This window comes from Festucalex cinctus, chromosome 6, assembly GCF_051991245.1.
Source record: "Festucalex cinctus isolate MCC-2025b chromosome 6, RoL_Fcin_1.0, whole genome shotgun sequence".
NCBI classification, from domain to species: Eukaryota; Metazoa; Chordata; class Actinopteri; order Syngnathiformes; family Syngnathidae; genus Festucalex; species Festucalex cinctus.
Window position 1 is genome coordinate 14,734,561 of NC_135416.1, and position 18,066 is coordinate 14,752,626.

Sequence of the window (18,066 nt, forward strand, 5' to 3'; positions counted from 1 at the left end):
TTCAGTGAATGCGCGTCACCGATCGTGCAGGGTCACCGATAGCGTCTTGACAGCGAGACCTGTTGCGGCTCAATATTGATCCATATATAAGGCGCACTGGATTATAAGGCGCATGGTCAGCTTTTGAAAAAATTGAAGGCTTTTAGGTGCGTCTTATAGTGCGGAAAATACGGTATGTACAAATTAATAATGAAGACGTTTAAGATTAAAAAACATTGAACTTTGATTAGATTTTGTGGCCTGTACCATAATTTCCAACATGTTTATAAAGGATAGAGCAACTTAAATTGATGGCGATACTGTGGATTTAGATTTATTTATTTTTTTTTATGGAAATGTTCAGTGCATTTTAAAATTGAAACAAAAACTATGCAGAGTATCACTAATACTACGAAACTATGTATAAATACAAAAATAACAGAGACTTGCGCCATATCATACAATGTCGGCGGAATTAAAGGGACAGCAACATGAAAAATAAACATTTTGGAGCTTTTAGCCATATGTTAAAAACTCAGAAGAAGGTGACAAGAATTTTGTAGTGAATTTCCTTTGCTTTTGGGGGAATGGGAAATTTAAAGGACTTGGATCTTAAAATTCCAACTTTTTTTTGAAAAATTGTAAGATTGAAATTCTGTTTGATGAAAAAGGATACAGTGCTTGAACAAATGTTTTTTGAATTGTGATATTAGGAAGTTTAGAATCAGTGATATTGTGACCATCCACCCAGAGCAAGAAAAGTGTTGGATTCACATTGCTTTGAAACAAATTACAGGCCATCACAACAATAGATTGGGGGATTGCTTTGATAAAAGTATCATATTGTCTTCTGCCAATCAGGTTATAATTGGAACAAAACATCTCATATGACATCATTTTTTCCCCATATTGTTGCCTGATGTAACTCACAGCATCACTGTGGCTGTGTTGTGTGTTGCGTGTGTCGCAAACACGGAAGTGTGTGTGATTCTGCCGTTCCTAAGATTAACAAGAAGAAATACACACATCATATATTTAAAATACAAAACATGCTTCGTTTATAAGACATTGCTAGCGCTAAGGTTGAAGTCGATGGCGGATCCCATTCAAATATGGGGAACGATTTATCTAAAAAGTATTCATAAAAACAAATTTGGGATTTACACATACTCATTTAGAACCTGCTTCCAACTCCAATTGACCCCCTCAGTGACGAAAGATCATCTCTTCCTCACGTCCTGGTGTCGCTACTCGGTGCAACTCCCGGAAAAGTGCACACATTCAGCAAAATATTAAGAGCTTAAATAAGCTTAAACGTAGTGTCCCAGCAGAGCCCAGTCAGTAATAACAACACGCTTTGCATGTTTAAAATAGAAATTATAGTATACTATACTTTCCAACGGTTGTGTTATGTGTTGAAGTTGGATCCCAAAGCGCAGACACACATAAGGTTTTAACTATTTATTCACATAACTTTACTAAACGAAAAACAACGAGAATGCATCGAGAATCACGAGACGCCAAGCCCCCTTGCGCTGCGGAGAAGCACAGCAACAGTGAGTAATAATCCGGCAACACACACATTTCTCAGACAGCTTAAATAGACATTGAATCAATCTCATTGGTTGAGGCTAGACATGTGGGTAACCCTGATAGGTCGCTGATGGATGGATTTATCTGATTCGCTGCTGACTGGCTTCTAACCATATAGAGAGGTTAAAGATTATTGACATCACATAGTTACAAGCTGATTGCATCAGTTCAAATAAAACAAATAAAACCAAACATTAGACATTTGCCTCAAACAAATCCTCAGTTCAAATAAAGTCAACTATCAGACATTTGCCACAAACAAAACAGTTATAACAGGTTGAAATGGTGCAAATCAGCTCGCTCAATTATCCGTACCGAATACTCATGTTGTACGAATATCTATCAACTAGTAGGCTAATTGTATCTGAATACATTTTAAAAGTAACATTCCCAAACCTGTATGTGGTGAATAAAATGGATGGAGATACTTTCAGCAAACCAGTGGCCCAGCGAGGGGCCCGACCCTCCAGCTGAGTGTGGCCACTTAAGATGTGTCATTTTCAAATATGTCATGGCGGGCGTACCAGCTGTGCTACATGTAGGTGGACCTATAGGGGAAAAAAAGTAAGTCACACTAACGCTTATAAATTGAAATTTGATATATAACGAGTCGACTAGCTAGGTAATGAAAACCCTCTCGGAATGCATTGTGTTTATATCTTCTTGAATTATCATACCTAGCATGAGACAAACTGAAAGTAAGTTACTCGTTTCCTCATTCTATTCTAAGTGAGCCACGGAGAAGCTGATCCAGGGGTGTAAGCTGCACGACAAAACCTGGAGGTTGCACTGACAAAAAGCAGGACTGGTAAAATTCAGCACGCCCGTGCGCGATCCCAGTGAGGTGCAGAAAATGTGTGGGTGGACTTTGAACCACCAGCGAGAAGGCCGGCCTTCAAGCCGAGTGGTGCCTACACGTCATTTTCAAATGAGTGGTGCAAGTCTACACCCTGGAGGTGGGAGGGGGTTGAGTAAGTCAAGCTCACCTTTTTGATAGAAATTTAATATACACTACTCACAAAAAGTGAGGGATATTTGGCTTTTGAGTGAAATTTCAGGACAAGACTAAAATGCATTCAAACCTTTACAGGTGAACTTAATGTGACCTTCTCTAAGCTTTTGAATGCACGTCCAACTGTCAAATGTTTCAGTACTTTTTGCGCAAGTTGCTCTCGCAAGATGAATTCTCGTGGTATTTGTGAGTTCACAAACTGCGGAGAATACATCTTGTACCACTCCCGCAGATAATTGCCGTTCTCGAACCACTGGTGTTTCGGACCAATCACAGAGTGACATTGTGTTTGGGGGCGGGATATGCAACTGTGACGAAACCAGGAAGCCAGCGCCCACGCTGAGGCTAACAAACAAACCCAACATGGACGCTGCAATTAATTCTGTTCTCGCAGAATGACTCACCGTTTTCTTGTTGAATGTTGAACAGCGAGGGACGCTTCGTGCATTTCTAGCTGGTAAGATATTCGTGTTTTTCCCCCCTTAGACATGAACGGAGATAACATTTTGAAATTTTCACCCGTGGCCGTGATTGGTTAAAACAAATGTGTAGAATGTCGCATCATCCAATCAGCTCGGATTATTGTACAGAATGTCCCGCCTTAGCCCGACGAAATTACTGTGGAGCGGTACCAGATGGAATATCCATCTTGCTATAGACCCTTCCAGCTGACGTCACTTTACCTAGAATTCTTAGCGACCGCTTACCCTCTTGGTGGTCAAACACTGTATAGGAAGACACGGAGGGAACATCGTTTTCGGTGAACGATTTGTCTAAACGTAACAAATGTATCAAAAAACGTCCAAAGTTATCATAGTTGTGGTGATTAGAGTTAATTTAGATAAGTACAGCTACACCACTAGGGGGCTGTCTCTACTAAGATAACATTGAGAGAGAGGAGAGTATTGCGTCGTACTTTCACGTTAGCCACCGTGCTAGTCTTTTACTCCTCACTTGCCATGAGAGCATCCGTTGACCGCACACAAGTTCACCATAGCGTTGGTCCCTGATTTATCAACAGTTTGACCTATTTTCTAGCTAACACTGATTGTTTTCTAATTCACTCGCATTGACGCCCTGCCCCCCACCGCTAGGGGCGCACTTCAACGTGACGTCACACTGGAAGGGTCTATTGCCAGGTTATTGCTGTTCTCTAACGAGGAGCTTCACGGCAAAATTCACAACAGGTGTTTGATCCTTGAATTGATCAATAAATGTCCTGGTTCCATTAGAGCTGGTGTTTATCATGCTGTTCATAGTGACATCACTATGGGGCGGCGTGGCTCAGTGGTATGGTGGTTGTCTCCCAAACCAGAGGTTGTGGGTTCGATCCCAGGCCATTGTGATCACGTCGAAGTATCCTTGAGCAAGATACTGAACCCCCAATTGCTCCTGATGCTGTGTCATCAGTAGGTGAATGGGTAGTCAAAATGTAAAGCGCTTTGAGTGCCTTAAAGGTGGAAAAGCGCTATATAAATGAAGTGCCAAGTGCCAAGTGCCATCATGAAACCGAGATGATACCTAACAATGGATCAACAGTACCTTCAAAATGGACGTTCTCAGACGGAAGTGACCGCTAAGCTAAGAGTGTCACAGTGTCATCAGCAGGTTGCAACAGAGATACCGAGAGGCTGGAAGAGTCACAGAAAGAAGTTGAAGTGGAAGTCCTTTGGTCACATCCCATGCTGATGACCACTACATTAACTCATTCACTCCCAGCTGTTTTACTGGATTTTGACTGATTTTGTAAAGGCCCACAGAATATTGTGTTCTATTTGTTGTAAAAACATGGAACCTACCAAATGAAGGCTTAGCATCTCTTCTTTCATTAGGAAAAAAAAAATATTTTTATGTTTCCGTTTTGCAGCAATTAGCATCGGAATATAGCTAAGTTTAATCATTATTCACAAATCTGTTTAAAACAGTGGGGAAAAGAGTATTTTGCAACATGGCCCCAGTTGATCTCGTATACTCTGCTGCCACCTGCTGGCCGTTTTTGTAATAACTACTCTTGATTCAAGTGTTCTCTTCAGTTCAGAGGCTGCATGAAAGCCTTTTGTATGCTATAGCATAAAAAATACAAAAAAACATATAAATACGTCTTTGGGAGCAAATGAGTTAAGAACAATACCCTGAGAAACCGGATGTTGAATGCCACTCAACTCCAGGCCTTTTTGAAGGAGGTGAGAGGCACCCAAGTATCATGTCAGACCATTCAAAACATTTACAACAGTGTTTATTGTGCTAGACGACAGTCAGGGCACCTGACCACACCACCAGGCACAGGCGTCATCGTCTTGCATGGGCCAGGGAGCATTTACGCTAGATGAGGGACCAGTGGGCCTCAGTGCTGTTCTCTGATGAAAGTTGATGTTGGAGACGTCAAGGAGAGCGCTATGCATCAGCCACTGTTGTCATCAGGCGAGCTTTTGGTGGGAGCGCTTACTTTCACACCAAAAAGCCCAAGAACTTTGAGTTCCTGGTAGTGACAGTTCCTGGCCATAAGAACTTGTGAGTGGCCCAAGCGGGCAGGTGTGTCCAGTCAGTACAGAACTTCCCTACACTTTGTTGCTTTCCGAAAGCTGTGATGGACTAAACTGATGTAAAGTTTGATTTATTCATTTTTGTTTTAAATGTAATATATTTTAAACATGCATATCCTGTGTCATTTGATACCCAGTACACTGACCATCCTACACACTACATCTAAATTTAGTTAAGTGCTTATTGAAGGCAAGATGTGTGCACTGTACTGGGACCAAGAGGGTGCAAATTCAGAGAGAGGATGGGGAGACGCTAACACGACAGCGACAATGGGACCTGAGGAAGAAACGGGTAGTACATTCCTTCAGTTGGAGGTTCGAACAGCAAGGAACTTGACCATATTATTTTGTCTTGCTATGTTATATTATTGAATCTGAGTGTGGAATTGATCGAAGTATAATCAAAAGATTTGAGAAGAAACCTTAAAAAGATGTAGGCTAATGATATATTTTGAGTTCAATATAGTTTTATATCTGACTCCACAAGTGTCTGTGCCTCACCAATTATGAACCTCACTATACACCACTGCAGTGGAATAAATTATCTTACTGTGCTTGTCCCACGCAAATATTGGGGGAATCCCATATTTGTCACTTTCATCTCCAAAGTGCGAGTGACACAACAGTCATCCAGAGAAAATGTGACGTGTGAACCGTTTGTCCTCTGCTCGTGGAGTCAGGGGTCACATTTTCTGTAGTAACAGGTGCGACAGTGGTAGATTCTCCGGCCTGGCCACTGCAAATGGCCTCATTTCCCTCCTTGTCCACAGCAGACAGCTCCACGATGTTGTCACAGCAGGACGCCTGGTAGGAGGCTATGGTGACGTTGTAGCCCATTTGCCCGACCACTGTGGTCGTGTTGAGGGTACCGTTCCCTTCGCGGATGGTGATGCTGTCGATGCCCACTCCATTCATGCCGTCAGTCACGTTGACCGTAAACACCCACTGAGCAGAGTTGCAAGGGGACGAAGATGGCGGGCAGTTTGATGCACGGAACCCCTGGCACATTGGCGGGAGAACATCGGTCACCTGGAGACAGAAAGTCAATGAAAAAGCTCATGATCTTCCAGTTTGTGGTACAACTTTTAAGTCTCATCCCATGTCATCATTTAAAAGCACAGAGTCTTGACCTGGTTTCCAATTAAATAGTTGGAGTGTGTTAACCAAATTTTAATGAGTTTATCATCACCAGTCTTCAGTTGATATAATGGATCTGTTCGGTTTTGTGTACAAGTGCTACTGTAGTGGACTGTCTCACCCGGCCTATGCAAATGGCCACGTTTCCCGCGTTGTCTACGGCAAACAGTTCCACTCTGTCTTCACAGCACGACGCCTGGTAGGAGGCGTCAATGATGTTCTCTCCCCCTTCTATGACCAATGAGCTCGTACGGAGGTTGCCGGTTCCCTCACGGATGGCGACCCTGTCGATTCCCGTCCCATTGAGTCCGTCGGTCACTTGGACATCAAATATCCATTGGGAGGAGGCACAGCGTGATGCATCGACTGGGCAGTTGGAAAATGTTCGAGTCATCTGGCACATTGGCTTGGTCACATCAGTTGCCTGGAGACAGACAATGGAGAAGCGACGTGTAAACAAGATGTAAATATTAATAGTGGAAAAAAAGTTATCAGCAGACCTTATGCCTTTTTCACCTCAATTTTAAATTTGTATGAGTAACGATAACTGCAATATTGCGATATTAGAATTGCCCTGATATTGTCGTTGTTGCGTCACAGTATTAAAAATTGCATGTCTGTTAACTCATTTGCTCCCAAAAACGTATAAATACCTTCTATTTTAAATGTTTTAAGTCTCCCAAAGATGTATATATACGTTTTTTTTTTTGTTTTTTTGTTTTTTTAAATGCTAAAGCATACCGAGGGCTTTGATGCAGTCTCTCAACTGAAGAGAACGGGGGCAATGGTATTAATTACAAAAACGGCCAGCAGATGGCAGCAGAGTATAAGAGATCAACCAGGACCATGTTGAAAACAAGCTGTTTCCTCACAATTCTCAACAGATTTGTGAATAATGATAAAACCTAGCTATATTTTAATGATAATTGCTGCAAAATGGAAAAAGATAGAAATATACTTTTTTTTCCTGATGAAAGAAGATACTCTCATCATTCTTTTGGTAGGTTCCATATTTTTATAGCAAAAGATCTTATCAATATTCTGTGGGCCTTGCAAAATCAGTCAGAAAGCAAGAAAAAAGGAGAGGTTGTGTTCCATTTGTGTAGTTATAATACCCCCTGGTGGTTAGATTGTAAGTGCAGTTTAATTTTAACCAGGAAGGTTTTGGCCATTATGGTGGTGGTTAACACACCCATAAATCACCAAATATTCTTCAACGTCTTTCTTCAGCTGAACACAGCATTGTGAACTACATAGACCATGATACTTTGCAGCACTGAGCCAGTAGGAGCACATGACAATGACATGGCCAACCTATTTTCTTTGTCACTGCTGTTATGTACCATGTTTTTTTTTCTTTTTTTTTTCTTATAACAATATTGTGAGTTCCCTCCAATCCCCCCACAATATTGTGATAATACTGTATCGTGAGGTTCATATTGTTTTTTGTTTGTTTGTTTTATTTGTTTTCAACCAGCTTATATGACAATATTTGCACAGTGCTGATCAAAATCTGAAATTACCTTCATTACGCTTCTCTTACCGTCGAAGCAACTGAAAACCGAAGGACAACAAAGTTGAGATCAGTTGCATCTTCATTTTCCGCCTCAATCGTAAGCGTCACGTCGCTTCCAGATCGCGCATTTTCAGGAGCGGTTAGCCTCACGGTGTAGTTAGTTGTGCCTCCACTGCCTGCTTCGATGATGACAGACATTGGCGATGACGAATTGAAGCCGCGGTCATTGGTAGCGCGCAATGTGAATGTTCCATTTGCAGTCTCGTCAGGGACTCCTCTGGCCGTCATGCTGACGGTGACAGGGATAGCGATGGTAGAGCCTGGTTCGATGTTGGTGGTGTTGACTTGAGCCTAGAAAAGGGGAGCCGCCATTTTAAATTTTGTTTATAGCTTACAGCTTGTGTTTGATACAAAATTAACTCAAGATGCGATTTCTGTAAATAATTTTCTTTTGTGAGCCTTAAAAGCTAGCATCCAAACCCTGGTGTGTATCCAACTAGCATTTGTAGGCCTTTTTTTGACACGTGAGAGTATCTGCCGTAATTTAGTAGACAATTGAAGAGTTTTGGCTCACCGTCACAGAGATGTTAGAAGTCCTGATTTGAGTGGAAGCCTGCCTCTGGAACATACTTTGAGTTGACGGAAATATTAAGCTTCTGTCTCCTCTCAATCGAACCACAAAGTCCCCTACTGGAATCTCATTGAATCTCACCAGGAAGTCAGTTCCTCCTAATGACTGTAGGAAAGGATTGGAAAGCTTGTTTGTCATCCAATGGAAACTTTGGTTCATTATACATTTTAAATAGAGTATTGGATGGATGATGGATCCAATAGTAATAGTAGTCATTTTTTTGGGTTGGTTGTAGGAAATTGAATTAAATCAGTCAATCGTCAAACAAGCATTACATTTTCGGAGATAACTACTCTCCGTCTAGTCCTTATAAATTAATTTCTCTGTTTGATAAGAACATCACACAACATGCCTGCAATGTTCCGTCGATCTCTGTCGGGCCTGAGCTGTCAAACAGCGTGACCTCTCTAATATTCATCCTGTCACTTCCTGTTGCTGTGACAAAGATGGTGACATTACTCCCTGAAAGTTCGCACAAGAGAGACATATGTCACTTTTTACAATGTAAATCTTACGCAATCAAAATGAATTCAAGACATGACTCATAGCTTGAAGCTGACCCCTGCTCTAAGTATATGATGTGCTCCACATCACCCACATCAGTCACTTTTACATTATTAAATTGAAGAGGGCGTTTCACCTGTAAGAGGCCGTCCGTCCTTTAGAAAGATGTCTGCAATGAGTCCATCAGTTTCTTGCACAAGGAAGTAGATGAAGTCCACTGGACTTTGACCTGACGACAACAGTGGTAAACCAAATATTTAACACATTTCTAAGAGACCATTTCGGTGCCACCTTCCGTTTCATCCTTCTACTGACCTGTAACCTTAACTGAGTAGGGATCGTTAGAGTCTACACTGATTTCCCACAGTCCAATTTCACTGTCGTCGTTGAGCCTCAGTCGTCGTAGGTTACCTGCCAAGCCGAAGGATCCCAAAGGTCCACTTAACTCACTCGAGTTCTGCGTTACGCCTGAAAAGGTAGGAAAGGGACGCTCAATATGCACAAACTGTTGCGTCGTCAAAAGGAAAAGATAGACGAGACTTGGCGACGATACCTGTGGGACTGTTGAGATTAAAGGTGAGAGCTGAATTTCCTGTGATGGAGATGATTATGTTCCTTAACGAGCGATCGACCGTAAATGAAAAATTTCCAGGCTGGCTGCTCACTTCTTGAAAAACGGTCACCTGAAAAACACGGTAGTGTATTGATCCAGATTCTGTAGTGGACTCGATGTATGTGTTTATCCTCGTTCCTTCTATTACCTTTGCGACATCTGAGGAATCCTCTATAACGCTTGTAGCCAAAGACAGATCTGCCTTGCTGATCTCAATGGCCTCACCTCCAGATGCTCTGGCAAGGTCACGGTACAGCTGAGCATCTGCTTGGGTCACAAATCTTTTGCGCCGACTGGACAGAACGTCGGTCAGCAGGAATGTCACCTGAAAAGTCCAACAGACAGTTTGCACATTTTTATCAAGTCTCCGGTGTGGGAGTGCAGATCGCTACCAGTGAGCTAAAATTCTAGGTTAGCTCTCCAGCCAGTGGCTCCCGTGGGGGCCGGGGTGTTGTGCACTGGCGCTGTGAGGCCCAGGGGGCGGTGCTTGCCTTGTCAGGCCGAGGTGGACGGCTCCCCTCTTTGGTGGAGGTTCTCATGCGCGCCAGATCCACTACACCAGCATCTACTGAAATTTAAACAGAATTTGCTTCTCCCACTGGTCGCTGAATTATTGGAGGCTGGAGTTTGTGGATCTCACTCTGCTTCATCTATCCTTCATTCCTTTCTTTCATCTTTCCTCTGGTCTCTTGAGGTCTCACTAATTTGTTGAAATTTAGATGTTTCTGTGGTTGGTGAAAGATTCTGGTTTTGTAACTGTGGGTAGAAGGTGGTGTCTAGTTGGATCTGGATTTCACTTTGTTTTATCTTTCTTTTCTTTGATCCTTCCTCTGGTCTCCTGACAACTTAACAATTATGGGGGACTCTGAAGTATCTAGTTAAGGTGAAGCTTATGGGATTTTTAGTAGGTTTCAAGTGACTTAATGAGCACAAAGTCACACGCACACACACACGCACACGCAAAAAAAAAAAAAAAGCGATGATGATGACATGTTGATTCTGGCAGGCTGCCAAATGAATAATACTGAGCTCTTAAAAATATAAAAATAAATTCTAGGCCGCCAACACAGGTCAACACCTTCTTTGAATGCTTATTTGGATCGGCTGAGCTTTTTTTTTTTTTTTTTTTTTTTCAATACTACCTTTGTAATTGACTGGTCAATCACGATGATCACTGATTAGAGCATATATTGGTTGTATTTTCTATTTCTTGTTGCGGTTTCACAATATAAATAGACAACTTCACTGCATGACCCGACTGTGGGAATTCATGAATGTGTACTGTTTGGATAGGCAAGCTCACTCAACTAGCAAGACCTTTACACATATCATAATGCAAAATGCTGGAATGCTGGGATACAACTGTTGGGTACGAATTATTTTATTTTATTTATTTATTTATTTTAAAGAAGACTCACCACAGACTTGGTGTTCTCAATTAGAGCAATGATGGTGCTCTTTAATTGTGCATTTTTTGCTGGCGCATCAGTGAAGACAAATATCTCCGATGAGGATGGAGCGGCGGTCAGGGCAAGCTGTTAGCCAAAAACAGAACATTGCATTATGACAAGTGTTCAGTTTTCGCCTGACTTAAATGATAAGCCATTTAATTGAGATCAAATTTCATGACATGCCATAGAATTTGGTGAATTGCTGTCAACTGAAACATTTCTACTAGTATGAAGACACCTGCAGTCCAGACAAGCTCATCTCAGGGTTGTCACCTCCTTCTTGGGCAGTCAGCGCATTGATCCTTTCTTTGAATGTGTCTGCATCCGTCGTTACTAGTAGAGGTCCAACATCTGCAAAGAGCAATATTCTATGTCTATATATGTATGTAATATACATATAAATATACATTATATTTATGTAATTTTTTTTAACAGTTCTTCTATAATAAAATAAAACAGCACACACCACAAAAAAATCAAACAGTACCGAGCCTCATCCTGAGCCAAAGAATAAAAAAGTGTTTTAAGACGAGTTTTAAAGATGGGAAGAGAGAGGGCACATATAGAGCCATCCATCCCCGCTCTCTACAACTCGTAGAGTTGATACCAGTCATGGGGAAGGCCACAGATAGAAGCCTGGTGCGATGCTGGTCATACTCTCTGCCAGATCCAAATCTGGTGCTGAGTGTTGTTGAACATGGGCAGGATCTTATCCACAGACTACTGAGACTTACGGAAATGTCTTTTGCATAACAATTTAGAACACAGCGTAGAGTGTCCAACCATTGACTTACAGCTGGTTATATTATAAACCTGTATTTTAACCCGTAGAAGCAGCATGCCAAGGTCTGTGACCACTCAGTATAAGTGGGTGCATCGCCTACCTGGATCATTGAAGGGAACCAATATGTAGGCCGGCGGTTCCCGCAAGGTTCCCCTCCTGCGGTCGATGATTTGAAAAGCAACTCTCCTGGCTTCGGCTATGTCTTCAGTCATGCTGCCTGTGGTGTCGATGACAAAACACAGCACAGAGGACTGGGAGAGGCCCAACAGTCTTCAGGAATACAAGAGACACAGTGGCCATCATTAAAAACCCAAACGTATCACACTAAATACAAGACATTTTGAGCCCTCTATTTCATGAGTATAATATTTTTTTTCCCCATTAAACCCCTGACATACGTGATCTGACACATTCATTGCATGAATTATCCATGAGAGGGCAGTATCACCCAACTGATGGCTCTTCCCTTGTTAGATCGCCCCAATTAAGAAAAGAGAGACACCTATACTTATTAGTAGTGGGAAATATTCTTTCTGATTTTTGGAAATACTAATATGTTTGATATGACTGTTTATTATTATATTTTGGACAGTTATAAATGTATGGATTTAAAGCATTGTGGCCGGATGTATCAAATATGATACAAATCAAAAGTCACGTATGGAAGTTGATTTAAAAAAAATATATATTATTTTTTTGTTTGTTCAAAAAGACCAATAAATACTCATTTACAAAGAATCAGAATTTTCTCTCATATATTTCATGGTTCAGGCTTTATCGGGTTAAAGCGATAGAAGTTGTAAATAGTGTAATCATAATACTGTTCTGGTTTCAAATATGCTAAATACAGTAGGAAAAACTAGTATATTCGAAAGACTGATAATAACCGTAGGAAGTTTATGTCTCCTCCAGATAATCTGATGTCCTCCAGAAGCTCCATAGTAGCAGTCACAGCCAAATCAGCTGCTTGAAAGTGAAGTGAGCCATGACTGGAATTAACCAGATCCTTATTGATGCCTCCGATTGGTTCACGTTCACTCGTCCGGTCTGGAGCGTCTCCGTGGCTGCATTTGCCTTGGAGCAAAAATACAAAATAGGATTGTATGCAAGCTGTCCTTTGGAGGTTAAAAACATTCCAAAATAAGTGCCATGATTTAAGTGAACTGTATTTTGTGTAATTGTGATTTTTACTTTACTAAATTCATTTTTGTATGTGTATTGCCATGTTTATCCTAGTTCTTAATAAGGCATTTATAACATGCTAGCAGGGTTGGGAGGATTACTTAAAAAATTATTATGATACAGTTACTCGTAACTGTTACAAATGTATTTATTAATGTAATCCAGGCATCTTAACATTAAAGTGATTGATTGACCATTAATCAAAAACTCTTCACGGAATTCCTCACAGTTACCTTCCGGCTTTTCCGACGAGAAGGGGTCGAAATAACCTGAGGTGAGAAGCCTCTTAAGCCGCACAGGAAACAAAATGTTTCTGTCGCAGTTGTCTTCACGACAGTTTCTACAGGTGGGGGTATTTGGGCCTGCAAACAAATTAAGCCCATTTTGAAAAATCACATCCTAAAATGCAACAATGATCGGAAGAATATGTTTTAAATCAGGTTTGACTGATCCTAATGTCTATTTATATGTTGACAGTTTAACTTCCCAGCTTGTTGTTGTCAACATTATGATTTCTTTTTTTTTTTTTTTTTTTTTGCATGGATGGATGGATGCATTAGGAAATTGCAGCTAGTTGTGAGAAAGCTGGTCTGCTAGACAGTGACAATTTACTGAAATCCCATACGGCATCTAAATGTACAACTTCAATTAGTTCACTCAGTGGTGGAAAAAATATTCCATAGGGCATTTTTACTGGCATTGCCTACCTGCCAGATTCTCAAAGGGTTGTTCAGGTGAGATCAAAACATTGTAAGGAGCCTTGTTTCTCAACTCCACCCAGATGCTGTGACTGTAGAAGTCCTTGGAATATACAATGGCAATATTTTTAGGCACACACATCCCACATCTTCAATAGTCACAAATGTCAACAAGATTGTCTTTGAATTCACCTGCAGAGTGTGAAGTACAGTTCCAAGGAGCAAACGCGCTGTGACGAAGTTCTCCATTCTCATGCTTGCCTTCACAGTAGACACACCTTAGTAGTACAATACAACAGAAAAGGAGGAAGTTGTCTGAGAAAGTTTCTCTTTCTGTTATATGTCATTTTAGTCCAACAACAAAACCACTGAAGGTTGATCTACTGTAGCGGGCAAGTGCAGAAACATCAAATCAACAAGATTTGCCCGTCTGAGTTAGATTGTTAGATTATAAACTACAGCTTGGCAGCACCCATCCATGAGCTAAAAGTCAGCAGGAACAGGAAGAACAGTGTAGTATCAGCCACACACCAAAATACATAACTACTTTATACACATCATTTCCCAATTGAATCAGGTATCTATCCTTATAGAACTTGAAATTCATATTGGATTGTAAGAAAACAGCACCATCTGCTGGATATGGACGAGTATTGCATTCCTTGTCTCAAATGCAAAGTTATGCACATTGTTCGCTTTTATTATACATTCCTCTACAACTAAGTTATAATCAGTTTCTAAGGTGCGTGCGCCGTGCGTGTGCCACTCCCAATGTTTCTTTTGTGGAAAGAAGACAGAAAAGTACCTTGTGTGATAATGTCACGTCCTCCCTGGAAGGCCTCATTATGAAAATGGCGCTCTGCATTTAAGAAAAAATCTAATTCCACAAGTCCATTGCGAAAGTTCATATTGGAAATGGATTCAGTTAACATGCGACTAGACGTTATTGAGGCTGAAGTGGTTGAGGAGGCGGAGGAGCACGCTCGATGTACTTGTTCAATTGTTAGTCCATCATTAATCTGGAAAAAATAAAACACAACAGAGAAATGGTAACGTTATGTTGACGTTTTGATAACAGACTTAAATTGACTGCGTGTTTTTGTTTGGACTTTCATATTTTGCAATGACAATGGTTTGACCCAGGGTTGATTATTTCACTTTTCATTTTGGATCTCTAGCTTCCTTGTTTGGCTTTTTAATAGGAAACTTTTTACGTTTTGACTGTAGTCCAGCCTCAGCACATTGACATCACCATGTCATGTATTTAATTAACCCTGCCTGAACTTTATCTATTTGTTTCCTCCTTTTTTTTCCTGCCTACTTCTATTTTCTGTTTGTCTTCCTCAAGTCTGAGATGGGCGTATCTGAATGTTCCTCTCACTGTTGCTAATCTCACCTGACAGGTATTTATATAGGCTAGGCTAGGATAGATATTTTATTCTTACTTTTATTTAGCAGCATTAGTAAAATAGGTATTCACAACGTATGGCCAATTGGGATATTTGCAAGCAAAAGTATGACTTTCCATCTTACAGTCAGAGTGAAGTTGCGTCCCCGTGCAGCCGCGACGTCTCGGCAGATCTCGGCCATCTTTCGGAGAACTGCCCTTGTTGTAATGTCACGGTGAGTGGCGGAGACCCGATCAAACGCAAAAAATGGTCTGAAACTTTGAGTTAGGCCAGTGAATGTGAGGACCACCAGCAACAGGAATGAATACTTGTTTCTCATTATGATGGAGGATGAGTAGAAACTGAAACCACAATAGAAATGTAGTTGAAATTAGTATTTACAATATACCAGCTCAATGCGATTTACTGAGAAGAACAGTGGAGGTCCAGAAAGTGAAACAGGTTCAACCAAGTATAAGAAAGAGTTTGGAAATGCAAGAGCTGGCAAACAAAAACAGCAAGAGATAAACAAAAAACAGACAATTAAGCAAACAAAACAGAGTAGACAAACACAAATATACACAATTGGGCATAATGTACTGCTTAGGGCCAATACCACTATACTTATACCCAAAAAGAAAACTGACATACTCACCACATTATGCTCTACTCACTGACAAAAGTGCAGTTCGATTTTGAACCTGCTTCAGCATCCCTGTGAGAACATTCCAAACTTTCCAGGTAGATAGCACGGTGTGTGTTTCCTCCTTATCTTCCAAGTCCCCGGACTGCGGGCATTTGTTTGTCTGCTCTCCTCAGTTACTCTTACAGACTCGACAGTCTTCTTGAATAGAAACCGAGTGCTGACAATCAAAATGACACACCCTTACATGTCTTCAACGCTGTAATTACCTAATTAGGTACGTGCTTTTCGAATAACTACAACAACATAAAGTGAAACCTTGAAGGACGGGACGTGGTTCCCCACATTGTGAACTACTGCATGAGCAAATCAAACAACAGTTTTGTTTAAGAAGACATACTGTGAAGATTTAAAGATTCCAGAGATGCTAAAAACCAACATTGACTGTTACTCGATTCTTTTGACAGCTGCACTTTTAGACGCCATAAGAGCCAGTGACATCATAATGTAAATGCAACAAAAATGAATGGTTCAAATAATCATATTCAGAGGTGCAATTCGCCCTTTCAACACTGATTGGTGGCATCTTTTTATTTTTCCACAACAATTACTTAAATATACCATATAAAGAAAAAAAATCAATTTGATTGTATAGTAATAATTCTAGTAATGGAATACAAAGAATTATCATCAATGAAGTTAGCTTTGTTTACAACAATAGCAATTAGTTAGAACATGAATTCACAAAGCAGACAATAGATATCATATGAAGAGAGAGCCCCATTCTTTCCAAAGTGTGAGTGTTATAACAGTTACCCAGAGACGATATGATGTGCTCAGGGTGCACCTTCCACTGGGCGTAGCATTCAAGGTCACAGGTGCAACTGTGCTGGACTGTCTCACCTGGCCCACACAAATTCCAACATTTCCCACGGTGTCCACAACAGACAGCTCCACTCTGTCTGCACAGCAGGAGGCCTGGTAGGAGACCACAGTGATGTTCTCGCCTGCTGGCCCGACCACTGTGGTCGTGTTGAGGGTGCCATTCCCTTCACGGATGGTGATGCTGTCAATACCCGTCCCATTGACGTTGTTGTGACGTCTTGGCACACTGGTCTGTTAATATCAGTTACCTGGAGACAGAAAGCAGATGAGTTATAAAGTATATCTAAATCAGAGTCTATATTGCTGGGGCCTGGGGAAAGATTGTGTATATAATATGTTAGCCTAATGGGTCAGCAACCTTTCCTGTCGAAAGAGCCATTTTCGGCCAAATAAATCACAACAATTCTGTCTGGAGCCACAAAACATTTGAACGTTGTGATGAAGGAAACAGTGTGTTCGTGTTAGCCTAATGTATGTTAATTTTTCATACTTCCATTTTTCATAATTATCAAACTTTTCTGCCTTCTGTCAAATTTCTGTCATTTTTGACAGTTTTATGTAATGTCAATTTTCTGCTTCTTTTCTTCCTCTTTTGGACATTTTTATCAAATTTTTTAATCTACTTTTTGCTGCCCCTTTTGGTATCAGTTTTCTGACATTTTATTTACATTTTATATTAGTTTTGAGGATTTCTTCAGTTACTTTTAACATTTTCTTTTCTGCATATTTAAGAAGTTCAGAGTTCAGTTCTGAGAAATAGTTCATACAAGTCGAGCCAAATCTGGCACCTTACTTGCCAGATTCTGAAAAGTGTTCTCCAATTCCACCCAGTTGCTGTGGCTGCAGAAGTCCTTGGGGTGCACAATGTCATTAACAGTATCGTACACAGGTCACAGTGCTTGTTGGTTGCATCTTACATCCAAAGTGATTGATTATATTCCAACCAACAAGATCAATGAGCTCAACCGTCTTTGAACTCACCTGCAGAGTGTGACATATTTGTCCAAGTGTTAAACGCCCTATGATGAAGTTTGCCAATTTGACGTTGGCTTTCACAGCAGACACACCTAGCAGTACAATTCACAAGGAAGAGAGTTAGTAGTTCGTAGTAGTAGTTAGTTAGTGTTCTATTTTTCTGTACCACATTTCCTCTTCGCAAATGTTAAAAGTTTAACTCAAACTACACTTTACTGTAATAAATGATACTTCATTTATAGCATTTTTCCTACTTACAAGGACCTGGAAGCACTTTACAGTTTGACGTCTGATGACACAGGATCAGGAGCCACCAGGGTCTTCAGTATCTTGCTCAAGGATACTTTGACACAGTCACACTGGCCTGGGATCAAACCCACACTCTCAGGGTTGCATGATGACCACTCTACCACTGAGCCATGCCATCCCAACAGCAACTATGGGGTATATGCCACGGAAGAGGCGGGACTGCTTTTTGCACAACTGCGATGCGTAAAAAATACTTGTGCTTCTGACTTTGTGCCCCTGGGTT

General features: G+C 40.9%; 1 protein-coding gene across 1 annotated transcript; it reads right to left on the bottom strand.

The window, feature by feature from the left end:
• Nucleotides 1–5,182: 5,182 nt before the first annotated feature.
• On the bottom strand, nucleotides 5,183–15,799 carry LOC144020798 (uncharacterized). Its single transcript, XM_077524604.1, has 19 exons — nucleotides 15,687–15,799; nucleotides 15,177–15,393; nucleotides 14,449–14,662; nucleotides 13,836–13,921; nucleotides 13,653–13,746; nucleotides 13,179–13,307; nucleotides 12,651–12,837; nucleotides 11,864–12,033; nucleotides 11,218–11,330; nucleotides 10,947–11,063; nucleotides 9,677–9,853; nucleotides 9,469–9,598; nucleotides 9,231–9,383; nucleotides 9,052–9,144; nucleotides 8,764–8,873; nucleotides 8,355–8,516; nucleotides 7,808–8,131; nucleotides 6,386–6,688; nucleotides 5,183–6,156 (listed from the first exon to the last, which is right to left on the bottom strand). The coding sequence occupies exons 1-19, from the start codon at nucleotides 15,689–15,691 to the stop codon at nucleotides 5,725–5,727; spliced, it is 3,216 nt and encodes a 1,071-aa protein (XP_077380730.1). The 5' UTR covers nucleotides 15,692–15,799; the 3' UTR covers nucleotides 5,183–5,724.
• Nucleotides 15,800–18,066: the final 2,267 nt, after the last annotated feature.

Bases quoted from the DNA above. Each gene is read 5' to 3' on its own strand.
- LOC144020798 (XM_077524604.1), bottom strand. The intron at 13,747-13,835 runs GTGAATTCAAAG...GTATATTCCAAG, and splicing joins CTGTACTTCACACTCTGCAG to GACTTCTACAGTCACAGCAT. The intron at 8,517-8,763 runs GCATGTTGTGTG...CCTTTCCTACAG, and splicing joins AGATCGACGGAACATTGCAG to TCATTAGGAGGAACTGACTT.